This window comes from Polistes dominula, unplaced genomic scaffold (assembly GCF_049000335.1).
Source record: "Polistes dominula isolate Pdom_NZ unplaced genomic scaffold, Pdom_raw_medaka contig_16, whole genome shotgun sequence".
Taxonomy (NCBI): Eukaryota; Metazoa; Arthropoda; class Insecta; order Hymenoptera; family Vespidae; genus Polistes; species Polistes dominula.
In genome coordinates, this window is record NW_028301040.1 from 1080099 (window position 1) to 1101179 (window position 21081).

At 27.0% G+C, this 21081-nt stretch overlaps 4 protein-coding genes across 12 annotated transcripts; 3 read left to right on the forward strand and 1 right to left on the reverse strand.

Annotated features, from left to right (window-relative positions):
• Positions 1-970: 970 nt before the first annotated feature.
• On the forward strand, positions 971-7711 carry LOC107067172 (putative RNA-binding protein Luc7-like 1). Of its 5 annotated transcripts, none has more exons than XM_015322432.2 (6): positions 971-1129; positions 1405-1499; positions 3103-3220; positions 5141-5239; positions 5352-6172; positions 6343-7711. In XM_015322432.2, the coding sequence occupies exons 2-6, from the start codon at positions 1480-1482 to the stop codon at positions 6419-6421; spliced, it is 1137 nt and encodes a 378-aa protein (XP_015177918.2). In that variant the 5' UTR covers positions 971-1129; positions 1405-1479; the 3' UTR covers positions 6422-7711. The 5 variants fall into 5 exon arrangements, with proteins under 5 accessions (XP_015177918.2, XP_015177919.2, XP_015177916.2 ...); XM_015322433.2 differs by having other exon boundaries at positions 3115-3220; XM_015322430.2 differs by lacking the exon at positions 3103-3220.
• Positions 6196-12231, reverse strand: Shc (SHC-adaptor protein). Its single transcript, XM_015322419.2, has 11 exons — positions 11970-12231; positions 11484-11581; positions 11336-11406; positions 11188-11248; positions 10933-11106; positions 10673-10836; positions 10231-10469; positions 9967-10116; positions 9754-9881; positions 9562-9672; positions 6196-9308 (listed from the first exon to the last, which is right to left on the reverse strand). The coding sequence occupies exons 2-11, from the start codon at positions 11577-11579 to the stop codon at positions 9174-9176; spliced, it is 1329 nt and encodes a 442-aa protein (XP_015177905.1). The 5' UTR covers positions 11580-11581; positions 11970-12231; the 3' UTR covers positions 6196-9173.
• Positions 12125-14363, forward strand: RfC4 (replication factor C subunit RfC4). 2 transcript variants are annotated; one of them, XM_015322437.2, is made up of 7 exons: positions 12125-12264; positions 12637-12790; positions 12987-13254; positions 13334-13582; positions 13661-13870; positions 13962-14075; positions 14163-14363. In XM_015322437.2, the coding sequence occupies exons 2-7, from the start codon at positions 12678-12680 to the stop codon at positions 14265-14267; spliced, it is 1059 nt and encodes a 352-aa protein (XP_015177923.1). In that variant the 5' UTR covers positions 12125-12264; positions 12637-12677; the 3' UTR covers positions 14268-14363. The 2 variants fall into 2 exon arrangements, with proteins under 2 accessions (XP_015177923.1, XP_089030974.1); XM_089174848.1 differs by lacking the exon at positions 14163-14363 and having other exon boundaries at positions 13941-14076.
• Positions 14364-14846: 483 nt separating this feature from the next.
• LOC107067170 (leucine-rich repeat flightless-interacting protein 2) lies at positions 14847-20789 on the forward strand. Of its 4 annotated transcripts, none has more exons than XM_089174844.1 (9): positions 14847-14987; positions 15328-16346; positions 17184-17310; positions 17408-17544; positions 17629-17892; positions 17991-18129; positions 18250-18375; positions 18563-18777; positions 18861-20789. In XM_089174844.1, exons 2-9 carry the CDS (start codon positions 16263-16265, stop codon positions 18969-18971), a joined length of 1203 nt encoding a protein of 400 aa, XP_089030970.1. In that variant the 5' UTR covers positions 14847-14987; positions 15328-16262; the 3' UTR covers positions 18972-20789. The 4 variants fall into 4 exon arrangements, with proteins under 4 accessions (XP_089030970.1, XP_089030969.1, XP_015177913.1 ...); XM_089174843.1 differs by having other exon boundaries at positions 14848-14987; positions 15273-16346; XM_015322427.2 differs by lacking the exon at positions 14847-14987 and having other exon boundaries at positions 15196-16346; positions 17158-17310.
• The last annotated feature ends 292 nt before the right edge of the window (positions 20790-21081 follow it).

The following is a 21081-nucleotide window of genomic DNA, read 5'->3' on the forward strand; positions in this document are numbered from 1 at the left end:
TCACAAGCAACATTTTCAAAGTCTGTCTGGAGGGTTGCATACGAACAGGCGTGCATTTTTATAATTAAATTAATATTTAAATATATAATTACAAATTAAAAGTACAAATAATATTACAATAATATTATATAATAAATTATATCCTCGAAACTTTTTATTTGAAGGTTTTACTTCTAACTTGTGTGATATGTATACATGTTTTTTTATTTATTTCGTGTGATTTTTTCTACCTTTAAATATAGGATAGTTTTTATTGCGATTATTTTTTATTTTCTATTGGTATTTGAAGAATTTATCATTTAGCGGTTAACTAGGTCTCTAGGTTCAGTAAATACTCAATAGATAACGCTGTATTACAATTTAATTGTAGCGATACGCGCCTAGCGTACCGACGTGATACACTAGATTCTTTTCTCCCTATACGGGAACCACACTAGTTAAGTTCTAGTATAATGTAACATTCGAAAGATATCAGCTTTATATGTGGCGTCCAAGTATGTACTTGCTATTAAAAATAACAAATTTTATGTTTTCTCATCGGTACAATCCGAAAGTGAATATAAACTCTCCAGATAGCCTTTTTCCACTGTTCTAGTTCCCCACATAACGCGGTAGTGATACAATACCAATAAATATATGCATCATAGAATGTAGTATTCTTTTTTGGCGATTCTCCCTCTGGTGATCGCGGCTCTAACTAAGCTTATTTTGGTTACACGAAATATTGACTTGCGAGCTTCTATGTACTTTTATATTTTTAGCCTCCGTAATTATTTATTTTTATATTCGAAATAAATTCATATCTGTATATACAGGTAAATTAAAAATTGAATAATTAATGTTTCGTGACAACTTTAATCAATTTCAAATTAATAGTGAAAGAAGTTATTTCGATCAAATAATTTTCAACTTGAGTTTGTAATCTCTATTAATGTTTATACTTCGTGTCTGTAGGATCGATATATTTTGATGATATCTCGAAAGTCGAACTCGGTGGCGTGGCTATGTTCTCTGTTCGTTAGTTCATTCGTTATGCGAACTTGAAGGTTGTATTTTTGAGTTATAAAAATGACGGCTCACGACCAGATGCGAGCAATGCTCGATCAATTAATGGGTACAGGTAGAAATGGTGGGTATTAATTAATCAATTATTCCTTCAATTATTATAATTAATATTTCATTTCTAAAGAAAGAAACCTTAAGTGTGAACACATGATGAAACTTAATTGTCGACGCAAGATGGGAGACACGGAGCCATATTGATCGTTTATCAACACACATACTCACACACACATATTATATATATGTATATACACACAATACGCATAGAATACTTGGAAAATATACTTAAATATAATTCTTTTTTAATTTTATATTATTCTGTGTTTTTTTTTTTTTGTATAGGCGAAAATAACAAATTTCAAGTGAAATACTCGGATCCGAAGGTCTGCAAGAGTTTTCTTCTGGCTTGCTGTCCTCATGAAATATTATCTTCAACGGTGAGTATAATGTGAAATAATCTAATTTAAAAAAAAAAAAATAAATAAATAAAGAAAAAAAAAGAAACAAATTTAGCACACCACTGGCATCCTTAAATCAAATACAAGTATATTCGCAGTTGGATACAGTCGTTATTAATGAATGTAAAGTTATTTCATTTTTTCTTAATTATATGATATTACAATGTTATACGTTTTTGATACAATCTCCTATCAACAATACTATATTAACGTGTACAGCCTTATTGTTATTAAAAAAAAAAAAAAAAAAAAACAACAAATAATAATATATGTGTATCTATATCATTTTTACTTTAATTTGTTTTCTTTTATTCTATTTATTATTATGGTTTCTCTCTTGCCAATGTGGTGTGCTTCTTTTATTTAAGTCGTTGAGGACAATTTACATTATAAGTAAACTTATAATCTCTCTCTCTCTCTCTCTCTCTCTCTCTCTCTCTCTCTCTTTTTGTCGTAATTTATAAGCGTACAAGTACAGTGGTCCTTTCATATTTCTGTACCTGAAGATTTTCATTTTTGAGAATCACAAATTTTATATTATTATTATTGTACCACCGAGTGATTTTTAGGACAGGATAGTGTATTTTTAAAATAATTTTACAGCTCATACAATATATATATTTATTATTATTATTATTATTATTATTATTATTATTATTATTATTGTTATTGTTATTATCATTATTATTATTGTTACTCTTATTATTATATTGTTATTGTTACTACTACTATTATTATTATTATTGTTATTATTATTATTTTATTATTATTATTATTATTATTATTATTATTATTATTATTATTATTATATTAGCACGATAACTGCTATATATATATATGATAGTCAGAATAATTATAAAATATAAAAGAAACTAGAGAATTAGAAAAAGAAAAATCAAATAGCTAGATCACATGTACTTTTGATGATTCCCAAGTGCAAATGAATAATTATGCACTCGTTAAATATATAATGAATTTTAAGAAGTTTTAACATATACTCTTATGTACTTGTATGATGCAACAACATCCACTGCTTCGCGCATTTCATTGTCATATCGTGCGAATTGGTCATAAGGGTGTTTGTTACGTGAAACATATTGTTGTAATACTTAATTTTTAATCTGTTAACATCAAATTTTCTTATTTGTAATTAGTAAATGAAGGAATACAGCATTAAGTTTATTTTACGTAAAATAATAATGTATATTTAAACAAAAATCTATATATATATATATTTATTATATAAGTATTATATATCTATGAAGATCTTTTTCTAAAAATCTTAACAGTAGTTGCTAACAATGAACTAGTCGATTGTACTTTGGATAGAGTAATAAGTAATTTTAATTTATTTAAATTTATAATCACAGTTAGATGAGTAATTAAATTATTGAATATTTTGATATTATTGGTAACATATATATATATCACAGTTAACAAATACCCTTAGTGATTTCTATCATGGAAGATAAACCACGTTATGGCTAACTTCGCTGAGTTCAAACCCAAATGAAAATATTAAAACGACGAATGCGCACGAAAGTTATGATATTCAGATCCACTAATACCAACGTAACCACAGTTCTATTTCCAGAGTCTCTGGAAAAAGCAAAGTCAATCTGATCCATTGTACAATATTGTTGCGAGTATTGTCCGCTCATATGTCGTGTTGTACTTGTCACTCTCACATGCGCGTTACTGTAAGTACTGAAAGCGAAAAGGACGTACGTATTACATATACAATTTGATTATTATTACATAATTAAAGTATTAGGTGTTAATTTGATTGACAAAGAAAAAAAAAAAGGTGAATGAACGGTTGTTCTCAGCCCCTCTACCACTTATTCTATGGTGGTGAGGCTGAGTAGTATACCGCATTTAATATTCCCAGACCCTGAAAGGCGTGTAAGTTGGTGAGTAGCATCATGCTGATTCATGCGATGATGTCTTACAGTCGCTTCTTATACTAACAGTGCCATTGATGGCAGGTAGAAAATGAAGTTTATTTTAAATATATATATATATATATGAAAAATACCAACCTTGGAATTATGGGTACAGGAAATGAAGCACTGATATCTGTAAGTAAAGACTTGCTAATTGCCATGAAAACATAAAATAGTATATTTTCTTGAATTTTAGCTATTTTCAAATCTATCATTGACTTTATCATATAATTTAATATTACTTTAACTTATTATTTATTATTATTATTATTATTATCATTATTATTATTATTATTATTATTATTATTATTATTATTATTATTATTATTATTATTATTATTCAATTAAAAAGTTAGATATTTTTTTTTTCGTTTTTGTTTCTTTTTTATAATAAATAATTTATAAGAATTATAAATATAATATTTTTTTTGTTTTCTCTATCAAACTGTAGAATGATGACAATTAATCGAATACGTATGTATGTTTATAGGGGATATTTAGTATTAAATTTCAGCTATATTTATGATCGGTTTAATTGATAATTCAAATAATTCTAATAGTACAGACATCATTAATATGAACCTAATAGAAAATAATATATATATACGTATATTTATATATGTATATATTAATGTATATGTAATAATTAACGTATAAAAAAAAAAAAGCTTCTTCCTTTTGTATCGTAAATTCAATATAATGGAAATAATAATATAATATTGGCAATTTGCAAAACATATAATGTCAACAAGAAAAAGTGAGAGATGGCATGAAGCAGAGACAATATTAAGCGGAAATATACAACGTGCCAGTTCCATTAGCAAAATTCCCCTCAGCATTGGATGTACGTATTCAACTCGACTTTCTAAATCGTTTAGCAGTCTCGCAAGGCAGTTCGTGCCGTACGTAAATAGTGTAATATACTATTAGGATATAAGTTCTTTCATAGAAATGAACATGTGAACTGAAGGTGTGTGCTGATTGTAGCGTCATTGTCATCGCATTGTCGTGTCAGGCGGAGAGGTGTTACCACTCTGTAAGTGAATTCTATGTATAAAACTACATTGTTAATTTACCCATTGAAAATCAACCGATGAGAGCGATTTTTTCATGTGTCCTTAATGGCGCATTAATAGTGCAAGTGATACATATAGTTTATAAGTTCGTCTTGAAATGTTTTTAGATCTCACATCTCCTTTTAAAATTAATAAATATTATCTATGGGTGTGTATATGTATCTCACTTTTAGTAATAAATATATATGCCTATTTTTTTTTTTGTATAGTACTCATGAAAATTGAGTATTAACATCAAATATTGATTCCGTATCAAAAGGAATCATGAGCAAGGCGATATGTTTAATATTAGAAGCGAAATATGAATACTTTGCCTAGGTTTTATCTCTTTGGGGGATTTTACATTTTATATACGAGAGTTTGGATAATGAACCTATTCATCTCTAATGATAAATTCAAACAATAATTTCACATGAAATATGTAGAGCAGCCCAACAACTTTGCTCTTGTCAAATAAGATTTCTTAAATGAAGTCTCGCAAAGGGTCTTTGACTATGTGTATGTATATTAATATATATATATGCATACATACAAACAAAAATCATGACTTTGTAAGGAGAATATAATAATTTAATATGAATTAATTTGTAAATCGCAGCGCATGGACCTGGGAGAATGCCCCCAGATTCACGACTTGGCCCTACGGGCTGACTATGAAGCTGCTCAAAAGAAGAAAGATCATTTTTATGATATCGATGTAAGTATTCACTTATCTGATTATTCTAAACAAACAAAAAATATATATATATATATATATATAAGTATTATAGATAAATAATAAATTTGTCTGAAACAATTGTCATTTATAGGCTATGGAACATCTACAAAATTTTATTGCTGACTGTGATCGACGTACCGAACAAGCGAAACAACGTTTGGCGGAAACGCAAGAAGAGTTAAGTGCAGAGGTTGCAGCAAAGGCAAACAATGTACATATTCTTGCCGAAGAGATTGGTAAGAAATTAGCTAAGGCTGAACAACTAGGTGAAGAAGGTTTTGTCGAGGAATCTATGAAGCTGATGGGTGAGATCGACGAACTTCGTAAAAAAAAGAACGAAGCTGAACAGGAATATCGAAATAGTATGCCAGCTTCGAGTTACCAGCAACAGAAATTAAGAGTTTGTGAAGTGTGTAGCGCATATCTTGGCATCCACGATAACGACAGAAGATTGGCGGATCATTTTGGCGGAAAATTACATCTTGGTTTTATTAAAATTCGCGAAAAACTGGCAGAACTTCAAAAGACATTTGAGGAGAGGCGTAAGGAAAAACGTGACTCTTTGTTAGACAGACGACGAGATAGAGATAGAGAAGATCGTGATAAGGATCGTGATAGATCGGATAGGGGACGTGGTTTGGGATATAAGGAAAGAGATCGTGATCGTGATCGTGATCGAGATCGCGACCGTGAGCAACGTGATCGTGATCGAGACCGTGACCGCGATCGTGAACGCGACCGTGATCGTGATCGCGATCGTGAACGAGATCGCGACCGTGAGCAACGTGATCGTGATCGCGATCGCGACCGTGATCGTGAACGTGAACGTGAACGTGAACGTGAACGCGATCGCAGAGATAGAGATAGAGACAGAAGGAAGTCACGATCTCGAAGTCGTAGTCGAGGGAAGAGGTTGGTATCTAAATAAAATTCCATTGTTTTGATTTTTTTTCTTTTTTTTTTTTTTTTTTTTTCATTCCTCTCTCTCCTATTATTATTATATATAAAAAAAAATCAAACGAAATCAACATTCTCTCTTTTTCCTCCTGTTTCTTTTTTTTTTCTTTCTTCAACTGTTTTAGATCGAAACGTTCGCGAAGTGGCAGTCGTAACCGTCGATCTCGATCTCGACGCAGTGGATCGAACGATAGGAAGAGATAAAACTTTAAACGTATGATGTTTATTGAATGATTTGTTTTAAGATAATTTTTTCTTTTTCTTTCTTTCTTCCTCTACTCTCTCTCTCTCTCTCTCTCTCTCTCTTTCTTTTTCTTTCTCTATTTTCTTTTTTCTACTTTTTGTTCTATCAATTTCTTATAAACAAAATTCTTTTCTTTCTCTTCTTTCTTTCTTTCTTTCTTTCTTTTATATTTACTAAAATTTTATGCTAAATTCATGATTATGTGTAAAATAAATTGACTATCGTAAAATAAGTCGTATGTTAGGTATATTAATTAAAGAAATTTAATCCGATAACATCGGATTTTAAATATATGAAAAAGGAAGATGCATTTTGGCACTGTGATACAATATATTTGTTATGTTGTATCGTGTCATAAATTCTTCTTTGATTTCTTTAAAAAAAAATAATAATAATAAACTATTAAAAAGAATCATATATATATATAAATAAATTAAAAACTTTATAAATTAATTATATATATATATATATATATATACACATATATTTTTTTCTCATTTTTACCAGGTTATAGATTAGAACATAAATATATATAATTATACTTTTAGATTAGTTATCATTTATTGTAAATAAATAAAATTTAAGTTTAATTCGATACGTCTTAGAGATCATTTTTACGTGTTTATATGTATAATAATATAATTATTATATTTTATTATATATATATATATAATAAACACGTATTTGTATTAACCGTTTGAGTGGAAATTTTGTTATCGTAAAATATCTCATTTGTCAAGTTGATTTTTTCTTTAAATATTCCTGGAACTCTCACACAAACGGTTAAAACAAATATTATCACGTTATTCTGATCAACGGAACCGGATGTATGAAATCATTATTATTCTGTTAATTAAAGCAGTTTACAAATTAAATATGTTACGGAAACAAAATATATACATTTAACATTATTTCTTTTTAATTACTGGTATTATTGTCATTGTGCTTCTTAATAATATTACGAAGAAAATTAATTATTAATAATATTATTAATATTATTATTACTATTATTATTATGATTAATAAGTTATAATAAAAATATAATAATAAAATAAAATAAAAAAGGATTAGTAGGAGGAAGGAGGGAGGGGTATATATATAAGTGATAAGAACAAAAAGAAATGGACGAATGAAAACTTAGTTTTTAAAATAAAACAAAAATTAATTACTTTGTTACAAATTGTATTATAATGACAATTAGCGTAGTATACAGAAAGAAATGATTAAAAAAAAAAAAAAAAAAAAAAAAATCTTCGATCAAAATTGTAGCTCCAAGTTTATATATATATATATATATACGTGAAGGAGGAGCTTTTGAAGATTTTAATGTCATTCGTATTAACGTATATGAGAAAACCTTTATGCAGTAAGCTTTATATCACTTATAGATTTTCGAGTTATAGATAAAAGAGAATTAAATTTGCTAAATAATAGATGAAAAAGCAAAATGCGAGATTATATTCTTATAGATTTCATGTTTATCCTTTGTCAAAGTTACTATACATATTATATATATATATATACACACACACACACAACAACCAACCAACAACATTGCCGAACAAATCGCTTTATAAATAATTGAATGAATTTTATTTTTAAATATATATCCTTGTATTTGATTAATTTTGAACAAATATTTGATTAATACATCAATTACAATGAATTAAATGATTTCATTTATAGCAACAAATAATAATAGTTTACACATGGTCCCAAGGTTCGTTTTCATACTTTTGCAGTTGTTGTATACTTATTAAACAACGCCGTGTTTATACATAACTTTATGTAATTTAATTGAAAAGAAAATTCACTACTTTATTAATCAGAATTTATATAAAAATATGCAATAAAATATACTTTAATGTAAGTATTCTCATAAAAATGGTGCCTTTTTTTTTTTAGGGCTTCTTTTCTTACATAAATAGACACAAATATGTGCAAGTATAATGTTCTTATAAATTTAAGAAAAAAAAGAAAAAAAAAAAACAACCAATACACAGTTTCCTGAGAAAATATGAATTTGTTTAGTCCAAAATCGGGCTGAATAATTTTATTCATTATTTTTCATCAATAATATTTGATGTGTAATATTATGTAAGAATTATATCGAAATATAAATCAAATACACAGTTGCTGTAAAGTTTCACATAATAAACAACATCGGTAATTCGTTATTCTTCTTGTGATTATCGTTTGAAAAAACTACATATATATATATATATATAGAAATATAAAAATGCGAAGTATTAGATATATAAGATTATAATATATAAATTATTATATTCACCTGATATTATATTTTTTTTGTTTAATGAATTTTTATCAAATGATATATATATATATATATCAGATCTTTTCTTTTCATTTGTTCTTCTTGTTTGGTTTTTTTTTTTACATAATCTTTATAATATTATCTATTATACTATTTTATATGCCACTGAATTTATCAAGCCGCCACCACCACTACGCATAAATTTGTTTACGCGCAATGTGGTTAAGAGTGATTATTAATTATCTAGTATAAATCGAAGATAAATCATTTCAAAGAAAAATCGCGATAGATTAATCTATCATTCTTAGAAAATCATTCTTCTTATATAATAAGCATTGCATTGACTGATTTTAGGATTGTTATCCATGTCGATATATAAAAAAAAGCAAACAGTGAGAGAGAGAGAGAGAGAGAGAGAGAGAGAGAGAGAGAGAGAGTCAATAATTCGTTTGCCTAGGAATTGGATGGCGAAGTACTAAAACACTGTCTGCTGATATTATGGGTAGCAAATTGACACAATGATGATTAACTAAATGACTTACGCTATCGAAAACACGGTCCTTTGTGCGAACCTGTAAATATGATTACTTTACTTTTTTTTTATTCTTTTCATTTTAACCCTTTGACTGCAAACAACATTTATAAATTTCCAATGAAAATTGTTCTCTTGTTACAAATATTTTCATGTTTTATAGGCAACACTAATGCAACATTCTTCTTTGTAGCGAATTGAGTTCTATGGTCACATTTTGTTTTTCTGATATTCCACAGTCAAAGGATTAATTAGCTCAAACTATTAAAAAAAAATAAATAAAAGATACTTACAACACCTTCTGGATCTATCAATAACAAATGCTTCGGTGTATTATTATTCATACCAGTTAAAACGTATTGACCTGGAGAGCCTTGTGATTCGCGTACTAGAAAATCTCCATCCTATTTAAAATGAATGAAATTCATGTTTCATTATGATAGTTTATTATTTATTATTATTATTTATTGTTCAATTATACTGACTCTCATGAGCATAGATTCTGCTTCGGCACGACTGACGCTACCATGAAACCACGTTTCTTGCTTTAACTGATTTTTCTGTGAACGTGGACTTAATTTACTCATTTCTGATATAGCAGAACTGAATGGTTCTGGAAAAGAAAAAAGATATAAAACATTATTATAATTTCTGTAATATTACAATAAAAATATTAAATATACATTATATTAACTTACGCATGTCAAAAACATCAAAAAGTGATGCAGTTTCACGATGATTGTCTCTGTTTGCAAGTATGACACTATCATTCATGTAATTATGTTCATGCACTACATTAAAACTTGAGGTAGTTCCATCTGCATTTAAATCAATTAAATTTCCAGTTTCTGTAATAAACAAATAATAATAATAATAATATTAAAAGTTGTACAAATTACAATGAGTAGATTTCGTTTTATAAATACATATAAATATTTTTTTTTTTTTAATGATAATATTACCCGTCCATTGTTGAAGTTGTCTATTATTATCAATAGATGAGCAAGAATCATGTAATACAGAATTTTGTGGGTTACATCGTGTTACTTGATTTTGCGTAGAGTGATGTTTCAAATTTGGTAATGTCGAAGCTGCATTGGGTAAAGGTGGTACTGGTGGTGGACCAATATCTGGTGGTACTTTTCCTGGTAGATCATTATAATAATCCCTATCTGCTTCCCTCATACCATTTAATACTGGGCTATAAAATAAAAAATATAATATAATAATAATAATTTCTTCTTAAATAATAAATTATTTGTAATCTCTTGCATTATAACAACGTATGAGACAATTGTGATATAATTTTCAGCTCAAACATAAATCTTACTTATTGTGAATTTTACAAACAAAAGGCATGCAGTTCTATGAATCATAGTGCAAGGGGTTTAATAACGAACTTACTGTAACGAATTTGGTTTAGTAAGAAATTCTTTGAATCTTATTTCGAATGCTTGACCGATTGTAGATATAACGTCTTGCGCTAATCCACCATCACATTCCAAAACATAACATGCACGCCATTCGTGCATATCTTTGGCAACATATGCAACAAAATCTAATATATCCTATAATTCAAAAAAATATTCTAGTTATAAAAATGATATATTAATATAAAATTAAAAATGATTGTTGTGTGTGATGATGAACTGTATAATACATACTGTATCGCCGCCAGAGGCAAAAGATATACGTGGCATATCATGTTTCGCAATAACTTGTCCCGTTTCTAAATTAGTTAAAGATAGACTACTACTGCTAATTGTCAAATTGATGCTAGTACCTGCATGTTCCATACGAGGCTTATCGGCTATTGCTCTTAAAACTTTTCTGTCAACCTACATTTTATAAATAAAATAATGAATTATATCTTATGTGTGAACATACATTTTCTTGACAAATAATAATTCATGTTTTACCCTTCTTTTTTTATCAGCTGATTTTAATCCAACAGCCTCGCAAACTCTATTTATACATTCTCTGTAAAACAAGAGATTTACTTATTTATACCAGTTACAAAAAAAAAATATAATCTATATAAATATAAATATATTTTTAATTACTTACTTAGCAACGCATGATCTTGTTTCAAAATCTAAACTCTTCATAGAAGTGTATACTTCGAGACATCCTATATACTGTAACAATTTATACCATTATTCATAAATATATTATATAATCGTTTGAAAAGATTATTACTATAAATATAACTTACTTTGACCATGTAAGTAATCCCTTCCTTACTTACTAAATTATCGGGATGTAACCATCCCCTTGCTGGTTTACTTATAAAACTACCACTCGTCGCCATACCTAAAATAAAACCCCCCAAATAATTTATATAAAGTATTTATATAGATATAAATAAAAAAATACTACACACAGAAATGAAATTAATTCTAAAAGAAAGATATATTTTAAATAATATAAAAATAATAACAATTTAGAATAAAATTTAAATAAAGAATAATCTATTTATAATCTTTAATAAATCAATTACTCTAATAAAAAATAAATCATATTAAAATGATATTAAAAATGACTATTGTTTAACAGATTTGAACTTTAGACTTTCACATCAAATTATTTTAATTGAATGACAAAGGAATAACTATATGAGTAATCATGATGATTAATTTTAATTTAAACAAAAATCTTAAAATAAATAAATAAATAATTAACCAAGTTAATAAAATATTACCCAAATTGTATTGTTGCTATTTAAAATGTTCTTCATACATTGATGACACTTCAAGTGGTATAAGGTAATTGCTTAAAAAAATTTGTTAATAGTTCTGCTGACGTTATTATTCTAAGAATAAATGATTTCAATTAAATTACTTGGATATGGGAATACGCAGGCACTGTTAATAGGCACTGGTAAAATGTCATTTTGTTAAACTGTCAAAGAAATGTAACACAAAATTCAACTGTCACTACAATTTTATAAATCTGAATGAGTGATCACACCCAGTGTTGCCATATGGTGTAATCAGGTATATCTACAAATTTGATGTTAACAATTGTCCTTTTAAAAGGTCCATTTGATTAGTTGACGATGCACAACAGAATAATTTTACTTTGACCAATCAGACGCTTTATACGTCATTTCGTTATATGATATAATTATCCTTTGTTATTTGAAATAAAAAAATTATTGTAATTTTTTTTTTTATTAAAAAAATAATTAATTAATGTTTTATTACATTTTTAAGATTTTTTAAACATCTAAATTTATATATGCTTTTGTAATTCTTATCTTTGTGCGTTGATTGGTAATATAAAGTAAATATAAGACAACCAATCATAAGCGAGTATACAATAAAGTTCATTTCAAATATTTCTATGTTATTTTCGCGGTTCTTTAGCCGGTAACAATAGCAGAGTGTTTAGGATAGAAATTAAAAAAATGGCGCGAGATAATGATACCGATGAAATGATGGAAGTTGATGTTTTACCATCTACGAGTGGACATAATTCGAAAAGTAAAGAACATTCAAATAAATCTTGTGATTTACCTTGGTAGGTTTCAACGTTTTTGAATTATTTTTTCATTTATTTTGTTTTGTTAAATTAGGTTATCTTATTTTCATATGTGTTTTCACATGTTCTTTAGATAATTAAATTATATTACAATATTACTGTATTTTTAGTTATTTACTATTAACTTAAAATCAAATGTATTAACATTTTTCAATTATTTTATGTCATAATGCAGGATTGAGAAGTATCGTCCACAAGTATTTACAGATATCGTTGGCAATGAGGATACTATTGCTCGTTTATCTGTTTTTGCACAACATGGAAATACACCAAATATTATTATCGCAGGACCACCCGGTGTAGGAAAAACTACAACTATTTTATGTTTGGCACATTTACTCTTGGGTCCATCTTTTAAAGATGCTGTGTTAGAATTAAATGCATCTAATGACAGAGGAATTGATGTCGTTAGAAATAAGATCAAAATGTTTGCGCAAAAGAAAGTAAGTTAAAAAAAGAAAAAAAGTTTTATATCTATATAGAAATAATAATATTTATTTTATCTGTAATTATATAATTTAGGTCAATTTAACGAAAGGAAAACACAAAATAGTTATTTTGGATGAAGCTGATAGTATGACTGATGGAGCCCAACAAGCTCTTCGTCGTACAATGGAAATATACAGCAATACAACTAGATTTGCATTAGCTTGTAATAATAGTGAGAAAATTATTGAACCAATACAATCACGTTGTGCCATGTTAAGATATGGGAAATTAAGCGATGCCCAAGTCTTGGCAAAAGTCATAGAAGTTTGTCAAAAAGAAAATGTAATTTCTTTTTATTACAATATTATTAGTACTTTTCTATTAAAAAATATTATATTTTTATTAAAAATTAATTTATAGGTTTCTTATACAGATGATGGCTTAGAAGCCATAGTATTTACAGCTCAAGGTGATATGAGACAAGCGTTAAACAATTTACAATCTACCCACAATGGATTTGGTCATGTAAATGGTACAAATGTTTTTAAAGTATGCGATGAACCACATCCTCTTTTGGTAAAGGAAATGCTTGAATTGTGTACGCAAGGAAATATTTGTAAAGCGTTTCAGGTAAAATTTATATTATATCATGTAAAATTTACTTTTTCTCCCAAAATTTATACATTTATCAAATTCTTAGTTTTATATTTTGTTTCAATAGATAATGCAACATTTATGGAACTTGGGTTACTCTGCAGAAGATATCATTGGAAATATATTTCGTGTTTGTAAGAATCTTCCTATTGAAGAAAAATTAAAATTGGAAATGGTAAAGGTAAGAGTTTCTTTATTTCATATCTATATTTATTCCATAGAATCAATTTATTATAATAATTATTTATTGTAATATTTATTGTTTTAGGAAATAGGAATTACACATTTAGGAATTGTGAATGGTATTAATAGTCTATTACAAATGAATAGTCTGCTGGCCCGACTATGTCAAAAACATATTTCAAAAAAATGAAAACCTTCAATTTCATTGAATTTATATGTAAAAGTAATGAAATCAATTTCAAGTATAATATTTACATTTATAAATTGCCAATATTTTTGTACAACATGTACATGGACTATTTTATTTCATCATTTAAATATTAATTTATGAATAAGATTACGAAAGAATTGATACGAGAAATAAAAAAGAAATAATAAATGAAGAAAAAGCAAATCGAATCGTAAGTTTTCGATTAATACGTTTTTTTCACGTAGGATCTATTCGAGGGCGCTGCGAAAGTTTTCGCAGTTAGCATGAAGTTAATCGAAGGTGTCGATTCTTACAAAACATTTATTACAACGGATAGACAAATGTTATAATCTTATTTATGAAATATTTCATCGTGCTAATTATTTACAACGATTCGTAAAAAATAGAATTAATTAAAGTGCAATAGAAATAGATAAAGAAATCTAATACGAATAATACAGTGTCAAATATCTACTATATCGAAAGATACGATAATATGTTGAAGATTGCCGGCATTGACTTTAAAGATAGTACCACATTAAACAGACAGATGTCGCCGGGAGCATAGTTATTTGAGGCGCGGCGCAGTGTGCTTTGCATCACTGAACGAGAAACTCTTTCGAGAAAATATCATGCGATATATCCAGTGGAATTTTATGCACTCATGTCACGCATCCTCGAATTTAAATAATCTCAACCACAGACCAGGCTAAACTATCGGTATCTAGCAATAAAAAAATAAAGAAAAGAAAAGAATAACAATAATAAAAAAAAAAAGTAAAAAGATAGCTAAAACGAACGAACGAAAAGTCACGAAATTTTTTTTTTCTTGTTTTTTTTTCTTTCTTTTTTTTTTCTTCCTTTATATCAAAAACATTGATCATTATCAAATAGGAAAATAATTAATTCTATTCTACGAATAATCATCGTGGCACTCTCGTACGATTTGCACTGACTTTATTTATAGTGTCTGGTTATTTTTGCATGTGTTTCTTTTAAAACAAGATGCAGCTGTCCGCTGCTGGCTGATAGCACATTCTCTTGTACGTATTTTTGTAAGTTTGCTTCGTTAGAGAAGAGACAGACAGGGCAACACTAAATTAAGGCATAAGTAGTTAAAAGACAGATATCAGTGTATAGTACTTTTCTATATGGACGCATTAGTCCGTGATACGTGGGTGTGTTAATATACGTACAAAAAGAGTATTATTTGTTATTTAATTCTATTTCAATATATATATTTTGAACATTTTATTTTATATAATGAAGTGGACGTTTAACGTTAAGTGATAATAATATATAATATTTATGTCGAGGGCAAGTGTTAAGAAGAATTAACACGTTCGAAACTCGAAAATCGTGGTCTTCTTTTGATTCAAGTGATATACAGGTATAACAAGGACAATTCAGGCTATCTATCTATCTATATATATATATATATATATATCATGAATATTTATATTAAATTATTATTATGGAATATCTTTTTTCTTAATGTAGTTCTACCTTTCTTTAGACAATAATTATATATATCTTAATGCTGTGCATGTAAATGTTATATATAATACAATAACCTTGTATGTGGTAGGTAATCGGTTAACAAACAATCCATTTAAAGGCAATGTTCATTACCTGAACTGTTCATTAACCGATCAACAACCACTGTATGGTTTTACAAATTTTAGACACAGCATTGGTATTTCTTGTGTTCATTCTGTGAAATGTTCCTTATACAAACCATGTGTTTTTTAAACAAATGAGAAGTAACTTTATATATCTTTATATTCGATTTTATAACGATTCATCGTTAAAAAATAAATCAAACAAATGAAAATTAAGATCTGAATTATACTTGTTATCAATTATCATTGTTATTATTATTATTGTGAATTTAAGTTATTAATATGATTCAATGTTTTTATGTTAAGGTTTTAAAAAACGTTAGGTGTATCAATTAGCTGCTGTTAAAAAAAAAAAAAATAAATAAAAGAACAAATGGAGTCTGCTGTAACTGGACGAAGACGAACTGCCACACGGCATTCTGCTGAAGATCAAGCTCTTGACCAAATAGCTAAAGAGGTATGACATAATAATATGTTCGTTTATTCGCTTAGAATTATTGTTATTGATAAAAATACAAAATTCTTATTGAAAGTTATCGCTTTGTAGTATGTAGAACGGTGATATACATGTGTACATTTATGATTTGCTTACTTACGTCTTATTAAATTTTCATTTCATACCTGTTTATTAATTATTATTAATTTATTAATATAAAATTAGTATATATATATATATATATACTTATATTGCTGTTGTATATTCACATTTCTGTAAGAGGAAGAGACATATAAAGTAATACTTTTTACCACTGCTAAGTTACACGTTATAAACCACAATGATAAGAGCTTATCATAAAGATAAGATAGGAATTTCAGGAAAACAGGTAACTTTGCCAATGGAATAAGGCTAAAAGTGAGTATAACTAAATAAACTACTATACATTTTGGTTATTCAAACAAACGAAAAAAAGAGAAATTCATTATTCAAATAAATATTATTATTAAATATAACATATATTGTGTGTGTGATAAGTGTTTTATCTTTTTTTTCTAGTGAATTCGTAATATTTTGTTAATAAGCATTAAATAAATTCATATATATATATATATATATATTTATTTGTGCACTCAATATTAAATTCTAAAAGTATGTCAAGCTTACAAATTATTTTAAGTGTATTATTATTTTTGTTGAATAATTGTATATCCTTTTGTTATACGCTCATACACATATGCATATATATATATATATATATATATTAGTAAAGAATTGATCTAATCTAGCAATGTAAATAATCAATTGAATTTGAAAATGTTTTTGGTAACAGGATGGATTTTCCATACATACTTTCAGGCAGAAGCTCGACTAGCAGCAAGAAGACAAGCAAGAGCAGAAGCTAGAGAAATTCGAATGCGCGAATTGGAAAGACAACAAAAGGAAGCAGAAGAAAATGCTGATAGGGTTTATGACATGTGTTCAGGTAACTATTATCAAAATATATATTTTGTGTAAATATAAAATATAACAATGGTCTTGAATTAATTCTAATTACTACATTACATTTCATTTGTTTGTAGATCCTAATAGAGCCATGAGAGTAACTCCAGATCCTGTGAGGACGTCACGTTTGCTCACAAATTCGAATAATTTTCAATCCAGTTGTAAATCATCGGAAGATTCATTAGAAGATATAGGCCTTGGTAGAGATCTTAGGGTACGTGTTTTATTCTTATTATACTATGTTAATTAGAATTAACATTGAACTGTTAAAATACTGAAAAAGATTATATAATTACAGTTAGAGTTGAAGGAATTTGAAGAGAAGTTTCGAAAAGCTATGATAGCTAATGCCCAATTAGATAATGAAAAATCTTCTTTTGCATATCAAGTTGATATATTGAAAGATAAATTGGAAGAATTGGAAGAAATGGCAGCTCAATTGCGTAGAGAACTTCGAGAGAAGAATCGAGATGCCGAACAGTTAAAACGACTTAGTCAAAGATTAAAAGATGATTTAGATTTATGCAGAACACAGTTATTAGAAAGGGATACACTCATTCAGGTATATTTTCTTTTTTATAATATGAAATTTCTCTATTCTTAAAAATTAAGTTAAGTATGTGGTTGATGATGATGATGATGATATTGTTTATCGTGTAGGAAAATGGATTAGTAATAGTTGAAGATGAAGGTACCGATGAAGAAGAAGATGTTGAAGGTGGATCCTGCCATAGGAAAAGAGTATTAGTTAGTAAAGAATCTGCAGATTTATTAGAAAATGCTGGCAAAGGATCCTTGGGTATGTAATCCTAATGTAACATTATTTATATATTATAAAATTAATATAAAAAAATGAATATATATATATATATAAATTAAAAAAATATTCATTTTGTTGTTGTTGTTGTTGTTATTGCAGATGTTCGACTGAGAAAGTTCGCTTCGGAGAAAAAAGAATTAGAAGATCAAATACGACATTTAAGATTGGAATTAGAAGAAACCAAGAATCGCATAAGATCTGAGAGATCACCGGGTGCAGTATTAGGTTGAAGTTAAATCTGTACATTACGTGTGTGATGGAGTATATACATCTTTTTTTCTTAATTTTTAGTACTCCATAAAATGGTCTTATAAAAAAAAAGAAATAGTTACGAAATGTTATTTTATCTGTAATATAAATTGACAATTTCATTAAATGTTACTTTATATGAGCTGTTTATTTATTGAAACAGGTGGCTTAACGGATTCTGAAGATATTCAACGAGAAGCTAATAAACTTTTAGCTGACTACAAATTCAAGCTGCAAAAGGCGGAACAAGACATGTCTACTTTACAAGCCACTGTAGCTAGATTAGAAAGTCAAGTAATACGCTATAAGTCGGCGGCAGAAGCATCTGAAAAGGCAGAGGATGAACTCAAAGTTGAAAAAAGAAAATTGCAAAGAGAAGTAATGGAACATTTTTTAAATATCTTTTTTGTTTTATATGTATACTTAACAATAATAAAACTTATTCTTTTATATTTTTACAGGTTAGAGAGTCTCAAGGACGTGTCGAAGAACTCGAAACAGCGAATTCTCATTTACAAAGGCGATTAGATAAACTTAAAAATGCTAAATCTGCTCTTTTTAAAGATCTTTGATGAAATTATTTTATTTCTTTTTGAATCTGTCAAGTCTACCTTGTCTTTTCTCTTCTGTGCTATAGACAGAAGGCATTTATTTAATAATTTTTAAATAATAATAATAATAATAATAATAATAATAGTAATAATAATAATAATAATATTGCAGAATATATCAAAGAGTTATTTGGCAATTTGGTAATAACATTTAACAGAGAATATGTGTACTGTTATCAAATCTTTTATAATTTAGAGAGCTTTTATCATTTAGAGAATGACACGTATAGAAATATTTATACTAATGAATTTGTACGCAAAGTCATTCTTTGTTTTTATCTGGTCTTTTGGTAATAAGCAGTTTAATGGCAATTTAACAACGAGAAAATGCTTGTTTAGTAATAATATTTCAGGCATTTATATTACTTTATTAATTTATAAATAGTTGTGTAAAGACAATTTGTGCATGTACATAACATTGTTATGTTATAACAGCCTATCGGTTTTTATTTCTCTCTATACATTAATGGCATCAATATTACAAAATGAATTGTGTGTTACGTTTTGACTAATTAAATTATGTCAATATGTAACATTATAAATATATATATATATTCCAAGAGTTTATATAAATTTTAAATTAATATTTCGATTTTTGTGAAATCTTCATTTTTTACAATCAAAGTGCATACAAATTTAATATATCATAGTTTGAAGTGAAGATAAAATGAGAGAGAAAGAGAGAAAATATTATGATTTTTGCAATTATATATATATATATATATATAAAAGTTAACATATTTTAATAATTTATATACTTGATATAATAAGTATACTTAAAAATTTCTTAAACTTTAAAGTATTCTTCTAGTGTAAAATGGATCAATTACGAATGTATTTAAAGAGTTTGAACATTTGAAATTATGAGTTACATAATATTAGTCTTCAATTTGTATTCCTCTCTTTGATCCTTTATTAAATATTTCAAACATTTTCAAATGCATTTTATAATTAAAAGATTATCGAGACACAAGATAGATTATAAATGGCAAAAACCACACCGGACTGATCCTCCCTAGTAAATCATAACAAATTAATATACTTACAAAAAAGAGATGCATAATTATAAAAATATCCTTACTGTGCAGAATAATAATAATAATAATAATAAAAGGAAGATATAAATGATTGTATACTATGTTAAAAAAAAAAAAAAAAAAAAAGAAGAAAATAACGCGCCAAAAGAAGTATAACTTCAAAAAAAAAAAATAAAATAAAAAAAACGAACATATCCCCGAATATGTTGGTAGTGAAAGTATATTTATAATCGTGTTGCATTTATAACTCTTATATCAAAATAATTTCGAAAACATTGCGACTGATATAAAAACTACAGAAAAATTAGATGTACAATAGTGTGGTCTTTGTACATTTAGAATAAATTCAAATATATTGTTATAAATGTATGTGATATTCTTTGTGTATTCAACAAAGTTTTGTCCATAATCGGTAGTACGACGACTAATGCGAATATATACAATGTACATATATATACTTCCAATGTTGTCCTATTGTAGAAATTTACCCGTCATAATATCATCAGTTAAAGAGAATCAAACTATATTTAAAGAAGTTTTATCTTTGCTCTCTAATAATGCGTGCCAAGGGATAGCAAAAAAAAAATGTGTTAACCAGTTTGTTGTTTAGAAACGTATACACATTTTTAATGGTCCATAATATTATTCCAAATGAAACAACAAAAATAATAATAATAATAATAATAGTAATAGTAATAGTAATGTTTAATTATTGATTAATAAATTAAAAAGAAACAAACAATATTATTATAAGCTCATCATTTTTTCAAGTTTTATCTCTTTTATTTTTCTTTTTTAATTAATTAATTAATTACCTTATATGTATTTAATTCAATGTTTATTCTTCTTGATTAATATAACATACTTTGCGTAATGAACGATGGATGAGCTTTCAATTAATAATAATTGAAAATATTAAAACTTACTACAATATTATTACAATATATATTTTATTTAATTAACAATCAGTTAAGATATATCAAACACAGTACCGTATTCTACTAATATTTACAATTGTTTAAACATTAAATAAC